The 17,703-nt window shown below is 39.9% G+C and overlaps 1 protein-coding gene across 3 annotated transcripts; it reads right to left on the bottom strand.

Annotated features, from left to right (window-relative positions):
* Nucleotides 1–624: 624 nt before the first annotated feature.
* sp2 (sp2 transcription factor) lies at nt 625–14,041 on the bottom strand. 3 transcript variants are annotated; one of them, XM_044028772.1, is made up of 9 exons: nt 13,987–14,028; nt 11,692–11,768; nt 11,273–11,320; nt 9,220–9,954; nt 8,724–8,933; nt 7,695–7,986; nt 6,481–6,658; nt 4,209–4,402; nt 625–4,122 (listed from the first exon to the last, which is right to left on the bottom strand). In XM_044028772.1, the coding sequence occupies exons 1-9, from the start codon at nt 13,991–13,993 to the stop codon at nt 4,022–4,024; spliced, it is 1,842 nt and encodes a 613-aa protein (XP_043884707.1). In that variant the 5' UTR covers nt 13,994–14,028; the 3' UTR covers nt 625–4,021. The 3 variants fall into 3 exon arrangements, with proteins under 3 accessions (XP_043884707.1, XP_043884708.1, XP_043884709.1); XM_044028773.1 differs by lacking the exon at nt 13,987–14,028 and adding an exon at nt 12,285–13,147; XM_044028774.1 differs by lacking the exon at nt 11,273–11,320 and having other exon boundaries at nt 13,987–14,041.
* Between the last annotated feature and the right edge of the window lie 3,662 nt (nt 14,042–17,703).

The following is a 17,703-nucleotide window of genomic DNA, read 5'->3' as shown; positions in this document are numbered from 1 at the left end:
AGGGTATTTTAAGTAAACTCAAATAAAAACCTGGCATTTAATAAAATGCATTTTCCTAATACTATAATTTGTTATTTTATTTTTATCTAATTTTATTTATCTGTATTTTTTCTCCATTTTCTCTAATTCTAGAGTGTCTTTTAGCACCCCCTGCCTGTTTGGGTTTTATTTTGTTTACTGTTTTTCATTAATCTCATCTTCCTTTAATACTATTTTCATCCCCCTGGGTATTTTAAGCTACTTCAGCATTTGCTTTCTTTACTCTTATTCACCCTACCTTTTATTTGTAATATCTGTTTTATTTTTATTTTTTTAAATAAAGTTATTATGACACATCCTGACAGCTTTGTCTCTTTTAATGTCTTTTTGAGGGGGTGGGATTGATTGCATTGTGTGAAGCACTTAGACGTACAATTTACTCTTTCTTATATATAATGAATAAAATGAAAAGTACTATATGAATAATAAATTGAATAAATTGATTTATTCTATCCCTGACAAAAAAATTGTGAAAACAAGTGTAAAAGTATATTTTATACATATACTGTATTTATAAATATTATTTAATTAACTACTTGATCACTGTAACTGTTCTGTCCATGAGAAAAATAAAGAAAGCAGAAATAGTTTGGAGTTATTTATTGAGGTGGTGACTGTAGAAAAGGAGCAAACGTCATGTTTAAGCACCTTCGTAAAAGTTAGAAAATAAACTGCTGGTTCTCCTCAAAAGTGATGACACAGACGCTTCGGAGAAAAAGAAGCACTTAAACCACAGAAATAGATAGAGAAATGTCTTACTTTTGAAAATCTTATTACATTTAATTAAAATCGAGGTTAAATTTACAAATTTTGGAACCTGTGGGTTTGAATTAGTGCACATGACATTAGCATGTAACATAAGTTAAAAACACAAAAGGAATTTTACAAATGTTGTAACCTGGAATTAGAGAGAGGAACATCATTAAATACTGGGCGCAGCTAGCTAAGGCATCTTAAATTCAATAGAAAAAAAAAAGACCTAAGAGTCCTATACAAAGCAGTAATGAAGCTATACAATGTCACATAATATTTTATTCCTCAAACACTGTACAAAGACCATTTTCTTCAGGGCTGGTCAGGCCAACCACAACACTAGGCAGCTTTAACTCTCGCTTTTTTTTGTATATCCTACATTTACCGTGTCAAACAGCCATACACTGTATTTACATCTTTAGACATGAAATACAAACATAAATATGAGCAGGAGTCTTTCTATCTATTCCAAAGGTATGATGGCGTTTCGTTCAGACACACTGTTAGAAAAATACACCAAATATTGGCCACCTAAGCTTTACACCATCATCTGTCTCCCACTGGCTGTGAAACACATCACAAAACTGGCTCTAAGTGCTTTACAAAGAAATGTGAATCTGACTTGACTTGAGCTTTGTTTGGTCAAATGTCTCTGTTGAATACAGAGAGGAAGTCATAGTTGGACAGTGTTGAGAAAAGCCACCATCGATTACTCATGTCACAGTATTAGAACGAGCCACAGTGACAGTTCAGCTGGTGGCTGTTTGATGGCACGGAGCTAATTTGACCGAAAAAAGCTGATCAAATGAGTCTGTATGAGAATCTTCCCTCAAACTGACCAGATGAGCTGCTGGCAAAAGGTCAGTACATCGACATTATATCATGATAGTACTGCACAGTAGGTCCTAATGCTGGTCATCAGTATGTCCAGTTTAAATTCAGAATTAAAGCTATGACATTAGAGCAGGAAATAAAAAAAATAAAAATAATATAATGTACAAGGAAACTGATCAAATGCCTGAGAAAGCTTTTTTTCTTTCTTTTTTTTGCATCTTGTGACATGATTGTCAAGTTAGGCCGAATAAAAAACCAATAAAGTGTAAATCAGGTCATATTTACAGCAATGCATAGGCTACAAATGGCCAAATGAAAACTATACTGTGACAGAGCAGAATATGAGATTATTACCCTGGAGTTTCGTTTGATCGTTTGTTAGTAGTACACAAGGAGTAAGAAGACACCTGGGTGGCTTTGGTACAGGTACCAAAATGTTCACCTTTTTTTTCTTTTCTTTAAGTATAAACATGTTTAGAATATACTGTAAATACCACAACAACAAAAGCTTCTTTTTTTAGTTAGCAAAAGATGTCAAGTTTAATCAAATATTAACCATAAACGTTGTGTTAACACAAGCAGCCGTATAGAAAAATGTTTAATGTTTAGGAATTATGTGATTTATGTTTGATGAGTATTGTGAATGTGGCCACAGTCATTACATTATAGTACCACAGTAATATTTTGCTTTGTAAGCGTACCATGTTGTGGTAGCGGCCAGGTTCACCAGGAGATAGGCTCTTCAAAACATTTTGGACCTTTCTTTTTTTATAAAACACATTTTTACAGGACTCAACTCCAGCGTGTCGCCCTTGACAACACAGGAAATACAAGCGTCTGACAGAGAATTTCAGGCGGTTACACATGATGTAGCTTCACAGGTGGAATCATCATTATCCTTTGACATTGTCCTGACCTTATTGTCTGCACAATCTGCTGCACTTGATGAGAAAAAATCTCATTGGTTACTAGACAGTGTGTATTTTTACTTATATGTTCCATGTCTTTGACAACCAGAATTCCATTACATTACAAATATGTTACTTGTGGCTTTACTACACCTGAACACAGCTTTCACCTCATAATCCCTTGAAAGATTTGCTATTGGATTCTCTTATACCTGGAGCTCCACAAGGATCAATCCAAGGTCTTCCATTATTTACCCAATTATTTCTTCTTTTTATTGTTTTGATAGTCCAATTTGTGTGACTCCAGCTTCTTGAAAACTAATATTCATTTATTTCTTTGCTTCTCTATAAATTAATTTATGAAAAGTCATTTTGAGGTTTAGATGATAATTTAGACTATATATCTGGTAGTTGCAGCCATGTTTTTCACATTTAAAGGTGGCGACTGATCTATATTTGAAACTTGGAGACATGGTTTGTTAGATTTAATAATGAACCACTAAGCAAAATGATTTCCACTCTTTTCCTTTAAGACGTATGCACTTCACCACTGACAATATGATCCTGAAACCAGCTGCTCTTGGCTTGTGGCGTGTTTGTTTGTAAATTTACTTTAAAATGTTAATGTTTCAGGCACAGTGCTTTTGAACTGATCCTGTAGTGTTGTTGATTAGTTCTTTATCTCAGACTACATGATGCTATATTGCACCTATTGTTTTCAACTTTTCTCATTTTGTCTTTTTTTACATGTACTTTTTTTAATTCATTTTGAATAAAAAATATGGAAATACATGATAAATAGTTTGTTTACTATGTATAATAGTACCTTTTTTTAAGTCTTGTTTTTTATATTATAGCCACAAATGTTTGTGCTGTGTAAACAGCTGTTAATAACTTAAAATTACCATTCAAATGATATAAACACACCTTTTTCTGGTCAATTCGTAAAATATGTCATTTTTTTGGTTCTTCACTGCCAGTGTCTGGGAGCTTTTGACGTTCCATGACAAACAAAACAAAAAGCGGCATGGTTTAGGAGAAGCAAGAGATGGAAACTGTTTTAAATGTGTGTGGATTTCTGTGGTCTCGGGTGTCGACACCTGTGATGTCAGATCTCTGTGTATGTTCTTCTGCAAGAGATGTTCATGAATAAGCAAGCAGATTTAAGCATCTGCATCTGAAACCTGCCCATGTCGTCATCTTACAAGTTCAGTCAAAGCGGTTTGTGGCCTCCACTCAGGCCAGTGGGAAAAGCAAATAAAAATAATCTATTATTAATAAATTTGCTGAGCAAGTTTGGAGTTCACCAGGAGGAAGGGTTTTCTTTGTACACCACACTCTTCAAAGAGTGAGAGGAGATACAGGGACTGTTTTTTGGAGTATTTCCCATTATGGGACAAGTCACAGGCACTCCCTCTGCTTCTCCTTCCTCTAACCCGTCTTGAGTCTCAGAGTTTATCTGGGTTTACACTCAGTATACATTCCACTCACAGGTTCTTGGTGTTTATGTGTGTCTTAAAATGCTTTGTCAGGTGATCGCTCCTCATGAAACGTTTCTGACACTGGCTGCACTCAAAGCGCTTGTCTCCTGTGAAGGGCAAACAAAGAAGAGTGAGTAGATCAATTAACAGAGAAAACTAGGGGGATTATTTTGTTTATGAGTGTGTCAGGCACCTGTGTGTGTCCTTGCATGGCGCTGCAGCTCGTCGCTGCGCGTGAATCGCTTCCCGCAGAAAACCCAGTTACAGACGAAAGGCCTCTCGCCAGTGTGCAGCCGGACGTGAGCTCGCAGCAGTGACGTTTTCCTGAATGTCTTTTCACAGCCAGGGACATGGCAGATGTGCTTCCTCTTCCCTACTTCCCCGGGCCTGCAAAGTGTCCACACACAAACACACACATTCAGTATGATACACTCAAGCTGAGAGTTCAGTGAAACACACATTAGGGCTGGTCAGTAATACCCAGTCGCAATAATGGTACCAGTTCCTACACGATCAGTATCTTTCAGACCAGATGACATTCTGGTGCCTCGGTTGTTATGGGTTAGGGTGAAACAGTGACTCAGTTGTGCAGCTGGTGGAGCTCTCTGACGTCTCTGCCACAGCAGTGGCAGTTTTGGAGGCGTGTGGCAGGTGCTGGCCAGAGACATGCTTTCATTAATCTTGCAAATTTTGTGCATTTTCCTTCACCTTAAGTTCAGTGGGTTAATAAACCAAACATTCAATCAAACTTTATTTATATAGCACTTTTCATACAAACATAAATTGTACCACAAAGTGCTTAACACAATTAAATGACTGAGGTTAGAGTTCTCAACGGGCCTGAAAATTACAACCCGACCAGCCCGAATCCGCACTGGCCCGACACACCAGCATGAATTGTCCACCCGAACCAGCCCGAAATACATTTACCCATTGATTGAAGCACAGTGTTTTATTTGAAGTGGGAGCGGGTGCTGCTGCTGCTGCTGCTGCTGCTGTTGACACAGCACGACGCGAGACAAATGAGGACATGAACATGATAATATAGGCTAAGAAATGGTCAAAGGGACTACTGCAGTTTAAGTTTGTTCCCTCACACAATTTTTTAGCTTAATGTGTGTTCCTTATTTATAGTATTTTATTACTTAAGAAATATCACATGAGACAGAGAGTGCTGTTGTACTGAATATCAATACGGCTAAGATGCTCTTGTAGGCACAAGGCCGCAGGCAACTTGGCCGTTGCCTAGCAACACAAACAACGAGTGTAGTCCTGCATAATATTACTGCAATTCTTTTCTATTTGTATGTTTCCATTAATTGCACAACCAGAGGAAAATGTGTCTGTTGCTTTAGTGGTTTGTATGAATCATGTTCAATAACAGCTTGATCTGACAGTTGCACACAGTTCCACTGTGTCCTCTCAGAAGAAAACCTCCAATAACCTTTTAGTGAGCTTTCAGACCTGCACGTTTATTTTTTTAATACATTTTGCTGTATGTGCTTTTACATGAAAGTATCCTGCTGTTTTTCCTATCTTCTCTTGACAAAAATTCATAATCATCTGAAATGTTATTTACAGAAAAACGTCTTTTCAGTGTAGTTTGTTGCGACATAACATTTAGCTAGTGTCTGACAGCTGATGTAATTAATGATTACTATGAACACCTGTGATGTGGAGAGACACTATAGTTAAAGCAGAACTATTACTCTAATTTAACAGCTCTAGAGTCATTTTGATGCTTAAATGTCTTGTTGCGGCGAGATTGGGGACTGTCTCCACTGGCCCCTACTGTCTGTTATTGGCCTTACAAGATCAGGGCTGCTGACCTGGAGTCCTCACAATCAGGAGGTCTCAAGTCTAGGGTCTCACAAGAAACACAAATTGCTTCTCTGCATTACTCACTAGGGCTGCACGATATTGGAAAAAACTGACATTGGGTTTTTTTTTGGTGTTGAATCGTAAAATAAACAGAGGAGAAAACAAAACCTATTTTACTCTGTGTGTGTGCTGCACTCCCACAGAGCAGCAGATTTGACTGAGGGATTTCACCTCATTTATTGTAATACAAAACTTAATGCGTCACTTTTTCGGCCTTTTTCTCTATGGAGCTCCCATTTTTACGACACCCCCGTTAACATCCATCCATCGTCTACCTCTTTATCCTCACTGTCAAAAAAAACATACCACCTTCCACACATATATGTCCAGGTTCCAGCCTGGTGCTCCCTGCATGTATACCTGATCCAACATTCTATTCTATGTCTATTCCAATATACTGTACAACCTTAATATTGGGAGGCAAAATGTATTTCCCACAGACCACAGTGGACATCAACAGGCCAGCAGACACTGAGCTGTAATATAGCTTTCTCAGATCTAAATTTACCTTTTTACTGAATGTTTCACACACCAGAGCCTTATAAATACAAAGAAGAAAATCTAAGCTGTGCTAAGACACTGACCTCTTGTCTGCATCCTTACAGTTGGGGCAGGTGCAGGCCATGCGTCGCTTCTTCTCTCCAGGCTGACCAGGCAGCTCCAGAGTGAGGGTCTGGTCGACCTGGATAGTCGGCTGCCCCTGAGCAGCAGCCAGCTGGAGTCCTCCTCCCTGCATGGTCTGCACTGTCAGGTGCTGCTGGCCTGAAGGACACGGACACAAATGCACTGTAAGAGACACAGCAGAGATGCTACTGGACCAAACCACAGCTGAGAGCCTGGGAAACGAATCAATGCAAAAATCACTCTCACATCTACGGTCAATTTATAGTGTCCAATTGACCTAATCCCCATATTACATGTTTTTGGACCGTGGGAGGAAGCCCGGGAACCCGGAGAAAACCCATCCGATGATAATTTAATGATAACAATAATAATAATAATAGAAATAAATAATAATGATAATAATAGTGAGATTTATATTATGTGAAAGTACAATTTGTGGACAATAAAACTGTAGCAATATTAAAAATGTGTTGACCTGTTATTACATATAAGTTTGATGATGTCAAATAAACATACAGTTAACAGAAAAATGTTCTACAATGTAGACAGTGTATTTTACGTAGGTTTTTTTTCAGTTTACAGCAACTTTGATTATTATCACACAGTGTATGCATTCGAAATATACTAAATACAGCATTGTAAAAATAACACATATCAAAATATCCATGCATTCATCCATTTTATACTGCTTTATCCTCCACAACCCGAGAAGGGTTGCTGCGTTAAAAAATGTCAATTGACCTAGTGTAAGTCCAAGTGTAATGTTTCACTGTCTTAATACAAACTTAAAATGTACTTAATTGAATCATTTGATTGTTAAGACATAAAATTGTTTCATATAAAAACAGTTATATCTGTTTTGTAAATTCAAACCTTGATAATAATAATAATAATAACAACAACAATAATAACAATGATGATGATGATAATGATAATAATAATAATAATAATAATAATAATAATAATAACAACAGATTAATAGATAGGACGATAGAGAAACATTGAAATAACACAAACAACTTTTGTCATAAGACTATAACTAAAACTAAATCAAAATGTGCTGTCAAAACTAAAACTGATGTCAAAATAAAAATCTGTCCTCATACTGACTTTTGGCTGAGTCAGTGTTGTTATATTTAACTAGTTGGAAACACAAACACATGAACTAACTCACCCCCTGCGTTGGTGATGGTGACAGGAACACCCTGAACTTGGACCCCATTGATGCTGATGGTCTGCACCGCCTGGGCTGCAGATTGAAGCTGCGACGTATTCAGCGTTATCATCCCCCCTGCTGGGGCAATTTTTGTCAGAGTCCTTTCCTTCCTCCCCCCTGCCGGCATCTTTTTGGCGCTTGTCGGTGGTGAAGTCGTGGTGTTGGCGACTGACATGGTTGGGGTTGCTGTGGAGATGGAGTCCTGGAGCAGAACTGATGGCCACTCGCCCAGTGCTGTTTTGAAGATGAGCTGAGGGAAGATTATACACGTAAATTACGACTCAATCTCTTTTCACCCTTTACCCCTATTACTTGGCCCTACCCCTCCATTTTGTGGGTTCACATGAAGGCGCATGTCCTGATTCTTGTTGAGGTATAGGGTAAGGTTTCCAGATAAACTGAGTCCAAAAAAAACGTCATGTCATAAAGCTAAAATTGGTTAGCAAGTTGTGAAGCTACACTACTTATACAATTATATATTTTTGCTGTCTATTTTACATCCATAAACTGATCGTATTACCAGGTGCTGAAGATGTGCTGTGTCTCTCCTTTACTTTTGACAAAGGCAAATGAAACCTCCAAGAAAATGCTGCTCAAGCAAACTGTCTGCATATAGATATACAGTATACAGCTGCTAATTTAGGTTCTACTCTGCTACTATGTTCCCAAAAAGGTTCTGTCGTCATGAAATCAGAGTAAAGTGTTTAAGTAGTGTTTATATTTGGAAAAACACATGCAAATCCAAGAAAACAAGTTTCCTGGGTATAATCTGAGTTATGTATGGCATACACTTGTAGGCATACATACAATATGTAATGTTTACATGAATCCTTTTGACAACTCTACTGTCTCTGTGTCAATACCTCACACTACCACAATTAAAAAAAAATGAAATATTTCATTAAACATTAATATTTTTGTCACTGCTTTGATTAGTAGCCAATGCGAACTCTGTTCTATTAAGTGAAACTGCAACAGCATAGATACCTGTGTTGGTGATGGTTCTGTTGTGGTGACCTGCAGGTTCGACTGTTTCTGTGGGACGGGCGGCAGCGTGGCGGAGGCGGCCTGCACCACCTTCAGTGCCTGCTGTGGGATCTGAACCACCTGAGATTCCTGTTTGGGCTGGACCAGCTGCACCTGCTGCACCACTGCTGGCTGTCCAGGACTCTGCACAATTAGCAGGTTGTTACCAGCCTGTGAACAAAAATAGGTGCAGGAGGGGAGAGGTCAAACTAGGTACGTGCCAAGTATCAACACACCGTGATGTTACTGATTTAATTATATACTGCTGTTTTAAAGCCTCAAGTTCAGTATTTTAACAGTGCAATTTTTGTTTATTTAAACCACAAGCAACCATATTTGATGTCACTGCACTGAATATGCACAGTTAAGTCAAGCTAAGTCCAGCAATTATATGCTGTGGGTGGCCCACTATTAGCAGGTTTGCACTGAATGCTCTCTCACATTGGGGCACATGTACCTGAATGATGTTGTCTCCGGCTTCTATCACAAAGGCCTCCATCTGTTCTGGGGGTGGTGAGGCAGCCTGTGCAGGAGGATGTTGAGGCAGCGTCGCCACAACCAATTTCTTTTTCCTCCCACGTCTTCCCTTTCCAGGATTTGGGAGTGCAGCAGCCGTTTCTGTGATGATCTGAGTCCCACCCACTTCTCCGGTCGCCACATTGAGTGGCAGTGTGAGCCCACCTGGCAGTTGCACAATATTCGCAGTGGAGTTGTGTTGCTTGCGTGACTTAGGGCAGGGCTTGATAGCTACAGTCTTCTGCGGTGTGACCGGAGCAGTGGCAGCCACAGGGGCCGGAACAGTCATGGGTGTGGTTATGATGGCCTGGTTGGTACCCGGTATGAGCTGGATCTGACCGCCCTGTGGCATCACCTGGATCGTCTGGGTGCCCTGAATCTGTGGCACCATCTGGTACTGGATGTTGGCAGGAGCTGAGGTGCTGCTGCGAGCAGGACTCTGCTGGATAGTGAGGACAATTGGGTTGCCGTGAGCTGCGGAGCCGAGGATCACATTGCCCTTGGGTGACAGAAATCCCAGATTTTTGGGTGGAGCAGGCGCGATTGGAGCCGGCTTTATGGGGAGGAGTCTGCGAGGCTGCGGTTGTGCAGGGGAACTAACGGGAGCCTGTGCAGCTGGAGGGCCGATTTTACTACAGGTGGCAGCCAAGAGTGCCAAAGGACTGGGCTGGGTGTCCTGCAGGGAAATATACAGTCACACACAATGACTCAGATACAGCTCACACAGTCTGAAATAAAAACCAACCTGTGTCAAAACAGGTAAGCACTGAGAGAGAGAGAGGAAAGGTGATGTGAAAGTTGAGTAGCTAAGCAGCAGTTAAAAGGATAGTTCAGGTTTTCTGATCTGTCCTTGTATGAGGTATTGACACAAAAGCTGTGTTTCCACAGAGTGGAACGGTTCGCTTTTGTACAATACAGTACGTGTTTTTTTGGATTTCCATTAGGAATAGTACCAAAATATCCATTCCATTCTTTGGTAACCATCCCTTGGGGTAACACAGTAAAATGGTACCGTACAGTCAGGGTGGCTCCACCCATGACAATCACCGAATTGGGAGATAGAAAAACATCACTCCCTTGTGATAGGTGTAAATATCGAGACAAATGCCTACTCTGCTATTCTCATACAAAGCTAAATGGCCATCAGGCACAGCCCACAACACCAAGTAAGGTGCAGTTCTCAGCCGAAACATAAGCCTGACCCAGGACTTTACAATCCCAAACTGTACCGTAGTATGATGGAAACACAGCTATAGTCAGCAGCACTGACTAAGCTGTGTGAACCCCTTGCCCCTAGAACCCATATAAGTCAGGCAACACTGCTCTCTGTGAAAACTTTGCTGCCAGCTGGGACACAAGGATAACAGATTTAGCCACTTATCAAAGGCCTGCCTAAATAAAATCTATGACAGCATCAGCCTATGTCTACAATATCTTACCATTAGACTGTCTTCTACAACATGGAACTAAAGTTCGTGTCATTTTGTAAACAAATCACTCTTCCGCCCTCAAGTCCATTGAGCTAATCAGCTATTAGCTCTCAGGGACATAGATGTTGCTGCCTCTTTTAGCCACTCCGCATGACTTCACTTAATCCGAATAAAGGATTTCAAACAAAGAAGTCACAAAATAGTGATAGAGGCAGCAGTGATTTTACAACTCCTAAGTGATTTTCTCAATCGATTTTGGTGCATTGAGTGAATGATTCACAAAGCAACACAATCTTTAGTTTTCTGGTGGAAAAGGCTAATGGCAGAACACATCCACAAATTTATTCTCATATGACAAACTTATGCAGGCATAGATTCTAGTAGGTGAGGTTTTTGTTAAAAGAGACTACCTGATTCTGGGCAAAGAGAATATGCACAGCGCAGTTCACTCTGACTCAGTATTGCTACCTCATACAATCACAACTTAAAAAAACCTTCACAATTAATTAAAAAACACATGCAGAACCATAAACCATGTCAAACAGGAGGTGTAAGAGTTTCCACCTGAGAAGCTTTTGTGTCCGTCTGTGGTCCATGTGTGTGATCCTCAAGCTGCAGAACAAGGAGGCATTCTACATGAATGTCAGCTGCAATTGTGTTCAAACATCTAATCTACACTGGACAACTTGATGTCCCTGAACCATCACATTGGATGAAGAAATCCTCTCTACAAAAGCTGGGTGAAAATACAAAAAAAGAAAGTATGACTTTCTTCAATAGCAATGTTTCAGAAACAAATTACTGACCTGAGCATCAATGCAAGTGAATGCTTTTTAAGTTCAAATTCAAGTCTCTATGTACAACCCCGGTCCACAAATGTTCCTGCAGCAGTCTACAGTTCATGTAAGTGTAACATGAGATAAATAAGTGTGACAACACCAGAAGAGTAACAGCAAAATTGCAATTGTCCAGCTGTCACTCACTTGTGTGGAAGCTGAGGAAGGCTGAAGGTATTCACTGGGACTGACAGCAACAGTGGTGGCCATACTGTCCTGTTGTTCTGGGGAAAAAACACAGAGACAGCAGAGTCAAAATCAGGCCCCACTCCACACGATGTTTAAACATTCTCATTTACAGCATTACAGTAGCATATAGATTACAGAAGACTGGAATGAAAGATGGAATGCAAGAAGAAGAACACAACATTAATATATGTACACTCCAGCTGATAACAGTGCATCAGCAGTGCATTCATTAATATTTGTCAAACTGTCATAAGAAAAAAGAAAGAAAAAAGTATGATGAAATCATGTATTGTACAATGAAAATATGTATTCTGTGGGTAATGGGGGCGGGACTAGATAAGATTTTGCTTCTCCCGCTTTCCCTTTCGGTGTATTGTGTGAACTACACTAAGATGATGTTTGATGATGATTGATCTGACTGACATGACCGAAATAAACATATAAATATATAAATAAATAAATATCAACATGCCACTTCTTTTCATGTCACACTTAATGTAATGTAACACCAAGAGCTACAAATTAAGACACAAATATAATAATCAACATACATTATTATGCAATTTTTGATAGAGCAACACAGAGGCAGATGATTTGCAGTGGTGATCCCTTAAGGGAGAAGCTGAAAGAAGAATAGGATTATTTGGATATTTTCTTAATTGAGCTTTGGATTGAATACATATGGGCCTCACCATTGTGACACAGTGTCATACTTGTGGCACAAAAGCACACATGCTAAACAAAATTCTAGGCAAAACACTGACTGGTTACTTATGATGATGGGGTGATGTTATAATTTAGGAAATTATATTAGTAAGGGCAGCATGTACATTTTCAACAAAAGCTAATTAAAGAAAGAGACATGCTTTAACAGTTAATCTAGATAGCTGGTTAATGTGACATTAAATGAGCTGCTTTGTTTGACCAAGAAAAAATGGAACCAGAAACAACCCTGGCAAACATATCAAACTACTTAGTTGCTTTCTGAGAAAGGAAATGCAACTGGGGAGCAGTCAAAAGTCATTGTGACTGGAAAAGATACTATATTTATTGTGCATATTCAGTTCAGATGGTCAGAAGTACAATTTGGGCAGTAACGAATTGCTCCGGAAAAGTGTTTCATTTACGGGTGCTGCACACCGACACACCTATCTTGGGCAAAAAACATATGCACATAAACTCCCATCTATGGAGTATATGTTCATGAACAAATACAGTTAAGTTACAAAGTATGATATGTGCATAAACAAATGAGGTGCCTCCAATCAAGATGCTGATCAAAATAGCACCATTTTGCCAGCACAACTAGAAGAACACCATGCAGCCAAGAACAGCAGAAACACGTTCTGATAGGACATGTGAAATTAATAGAGTATTAATATCTATTAACATGTATTGCATTAATATGTATATTTACATTTGCAGCATGAATAACTACAAATATCAGTGTGCAAGTGTCGATTCAGCACCCTACTTGATGTTTTGCTAGAATTATGCATCATTTATCAATTATGACAGACAAAAGGTGAACAAACTGTTTAGGCTGATTAGGTCACAGTGTGATAGGTTCAGCCCACTTCATCTCTGGTGTATTTTTAGGACGTGTATGAACGCTTCTATGCAAGCTGATGATTGCAAAGCACCTGAACAAACTCACACACATGTTTGAGTCTTTCCACAATGAAAAATGAGCGTGTCAGTGTGTCTTTAATTCGTGACAGTCGGGTACAAACGGAGTAAAAAAATGCGGCCTTAAAAATAGCGCCGCCATCTATCACTGTTCGCTTTGCTGTGGCAGAGACCAGCTAACGTTAGCCAGAAAGCTAACTAGCAACACTCAACTAAACCAGAGCAGGCTAGCGTAGCTAGGTCAAGCTAACTTTCTCAGTGTGCAGCTGAATCTAATAACATAATTGGGTGGTTGCCGTCACCGTATAAATTCTGTGTTTTAAGTGGAAGTAACAGCTGTTGGAAATGCAAGCCACATAATAAGAACATACAAGCAGTGGAGCTACTACTTAGTTCCCATTAAACACGCACTCAGCTAGCTGCAAACTCTTTGATAACGTTACAGAAAGAGGCAGCCCCTTTCCGGAAGTACGATGCTTATTTTGGTTCATGCAACTGCCCGTGTACCCGCTGAAACACACTTATTAGCACGTCACAACACCCAGTGTTTTTCTGTTCAATGCAAAACAACGTTTTAGTGAAGTAGAATGTAATATAAACACCAATGTTTTAATTCCTACCCACCGCTCATGACGACATTCGCTGTCCGCGAGCCTCGAAGACCGAGCCCGGGGAGGAGCCCACCCGCACCGCTGCACCAATCCGCTCACAGAGGTCCAATGAGCGACGGTCCCGAGAGCCAATCGGCTCAAGACATCTCTGTGATTGAAATTCAAGCAAGCCAACCGCGACATTGCGTTTGTGTACGTCATATTATGGATGAAGGTTCGACCAACGGGATATCGAGACTGTGGTCGACAGGGCTGGTTCCCAAAAGTAAAACTCCGAAGAGACGAACGTCCTATAAAAGCAAACACTCGGTTTTACTGACGTCCATGACCACCAATGTGATGTGTGAGGGGCCGTCCGACCTCAACGAAAGTGACAACCGGGCTGACCAATCAGCTTTAACCGCTCCTGTCCTAACGGAACCGTGGTTTATCATGACGAGCGTTAACAGACGCTCTGTAAACGGATTATAAGTTTAATTTAAAACTGCCTTACAATAATTATTAGTCCGGTGGGTAGATGAAGATAGATAGGATATAAAGGCAGAAGTGCAACTCTACAGATGCCAATACACATCAAAGACTAAAAAGAAGCAAAGAAGAACATAATAGAATAAAATAGAATAGAATAGAACTCTGTCAGGGATGATTGTGTATAATTCTCACAGCAAATTAGCTTGGGTGCTCCTGCGGCACAGATCTGTGCAGCCTGAGCACTATGGGTTAACATTATCTCTGTGTCTGCTTTTGGGTGCAGGCTTACAAGCCATTCGGGAAAGAAAAATAATCTGAAGTCATCAGTCACAGTACATTTACTTGAGTACAGTACTGAAGTACAATTATACGAGCTCCCCATTGACATCCGGACAGCGGAAAGCCTCCACATCTTCCGCCGCCGACTAAAAACACATTTCTTCCGACTCTTCCTCGACTAAGACGACGACGACGACAAAAAAAAACTTATACATCGCACTTATGACTAGCAATTCATAGTTTGGTTTACTTGAAGCTCTTACTTACTTCTAGCTCTTATTTGTACCCTAATGTTTAATGGACTTATTGTAGACGCATGGATAAAAGCGTCTGCTAAATGACATGTAATGTAATGTAATGTAATTATGAGGGATCTGTACTTTACTCGAGTATCATTTTGCGGAGTACTCATGACTTTACTCAAGTACATTTAAGAGGCAAATATTGTACTCTTTACTCCACTACATTTCTATTCATAACCGTGAGTACCTTCTTCTAAAAAAAGAAGGAAAAAAAATAAAAATCTCGGAAACCCTCAATTTGTCGCTTCCCTCTCAAACGTGATTGGATTGTGCATGCTCCACTGATTGGGACAGCCTATCAGCAATCACCTTCAGCTTTCCGTCAAAGTGAACTCCACGGTCAGATAATATTAGGACATTTCTGTACACAAATGTAAGCACTGTGGCAGTAGTAATGCAATATTTAGAAAATGTACTCTTGTACCTTTAAAAACAAGTACTTCAGTACTTTTACTTAAGTAGACATCTGACTGTAGTACTTTCACTTGTACTTGAGTAAAATTTTGCAAGGGGTATCTGTACTTTTACTCAAGTAATGAAGCTGTGTACTCTGTCCGCCTCTGCATAAGTGGCAGATGACCCAAAGTAACTGCTCCACCCTTATTAACATATGTTTTTATTGCATCACAAACTCAGGTTGGTTCTTGGTGTAAGCAGCACTTGTATGATGTACTGACACTCAGTCTGCACTGAGTGTCAGTACATCATACAACCACACTGGGAAAAATCTGAACTATCCATTAAAGTCAAAGAAGGCAGTTGAAGGTTGTTATTTGTTACTTGGACTACTTGGATTTTCCAATTGAAGACTTGGCTCTTGGGTTTTGCTTTGTTTCTTTATTCTTTTCACAGCAACCCAAATAAAAAGAAAGGCAGTCATGATCCAAGCTCAGCCACACTGCTGCAGAGAAAATGTTGCAGTCAAGACTGTCAGTTCCATCTGTCATCAACATCCACTTGGCCCCCAGCACTTTCTGCAGCAGCAAGAGCTGTCCCTCTTTCTCTGTGGATCACTCCGCTTGACTCTATTCACTTCCACAATGCACATGACTCTTTTCACATAGGCTTTTCCCAGTGAGTGCACTTGGCCTTATTCACATATATAGCCATTCCTGGTTCTCTCCAGTATGTTTTAAGTGCTTGGGAGAGTCCTGCTTTTAGCAGAATAATTTCCTCCATTTTCACTCTGAGCTTGCTGAGGTGGAGGATGCAGGTCCCATCTATCACCTTGTCCTGTGGCAGCTGTGTGGAGAGCATCAGAAAGAAAGAGCTACATAATTTAAGTGGGGAAATCTCACTTTTCTTTCATTTAACAAGCTCCTTGAATGAGCCAAAGCACCAGCTGGAGAATTATTGGCCTTAAAGGAAGAAAAGAAACACTTTGAATGCAAGAACCAGAAACAATTTAAGTGTTTTTAAATTATTACTTCACAGATATAACTGCCGTAATACTTGTATCTATATATTCACATTCAAGTCCTTTTCAGCAGCTCAACATTCAAGCAGCTGTTTCTTGGAAAATTGAGACGATTGCTCATCCACTGCTCACTTAATAAATGAAAGATATTTGCAACATCTCTAATCTCCAGGGAAGATTGTCTCTGCATTTAATACATCTTCTACCAAGAATCTTCCTGATTAGGAGCAGTGGGCAAACACTGAGCAGCACCATTAGAGTTGTGTATCTTGCCTAGAGTTGAACCCAGTCTTTTGACCCGGAGGGGATTCAAACTGGTAACCTTCCAGTCATCTCTCCTTTTTACTCCTCTTTTTCTCTCTCCCCCTATCTGTCCCCCAACTTTCTTCTGTCCCCTATTTTCCTTTCACCCCAACCAGCTGAGATGCTGCACATCGTTGAGTCTGCATTTGTTTTCTTGTGTCCCAGTCCCATTGAACAAATGTAGATGTGTATATCTCAGTGACACCTTAACAGATAAAGCCAAAAGTTAAGGTTAAAGTTCAGATCCAGAAAACTCAGTGGATCAAAATGTAAATATTTCAGTTTCAGCCTTGGGGAAATCTGACCCCTGATGTCAGAGGAGTTCAGGAGATGCCTCCTATTGGCTGTTCTACTGAGCAGCTGCACATACATTCTCTTTCAGTGGGAAGAAAGGAGTCCAGTTGACAAGTTGGAGATGCAAACAGCTGATCAACATGTCTCACTTAAAAATGAAACAGAACTATGTGTGAGGCTGATTTACTGTGAAACAAATATAACACAAGTGATATTGACGGTAACAGTAGCAGTATTTGAACGTGGCAGACATCTTGCAATCCCATGTTGAAATTGGTGAGGTTACTCTGAGTTTCTGAGCAGGAAACGCAAGTTCAGGGGGTGTTCCTGTGTAAGGAATGCCCCATGACCTCGGATATTCTGAGTTCTGACTACAAAAATGCAACACACCACTATGCCTGATGCTAATCTTATGGGAGGGGCTCGGCACAGAAAGCCTCAATTCCAAAATGTTAATATTTGACTAACTGCAGATGAGATGTCATATTGAATTTTAATTGAGTTTCTGAGACAATTTTGTTTAATCAAACAGTTCAATAAAATATTGAAAATAATATTGGTTTCTATGTAGAAGGTGATGGATTTTACTTCTGATTTATGATTTCATTTGTAAAATCCTGGAACCAAATGAGGGTTTTTTTCTCATCTAATGCTCTGGAGAAAT

This window comes from Solea senegalensis, linkage group LG6 (assembly GCF_019176455.1).
Source record: "Solea senegalensis isolate Sse05_10M linkage group LG6, IFAPA_SoseM_1, whole genome shotgun sequence".
NCBI classification, from domain to species: Eukaryota; Metazoa; Chordata; class Actinopteri; order Pleuronectiformes; family Soleidae; genus Solea; species Solea senegalensis.
This window is presented reverse-complemented; position numbering and strand designations above follow the sequence as displayed.

Coding starts and splice junctions, on each gene's coding strand:
- sp2 (XM_044028772.1), bottom strand. Junction 11,321..11,691: donor CTTCCTCAGCTTCCACACAA/GTGAGTGACAGC, acceptor CTTGTTCTGCAG/CTTGAGGATCACACACATGG. Junction 4,123..4,208: donor CCATGCAAGGACACACACAG/GTGCCTGACACA, acceptor TGCCCTTCACAG/GAGACAAGCGCTTTGAGTGC.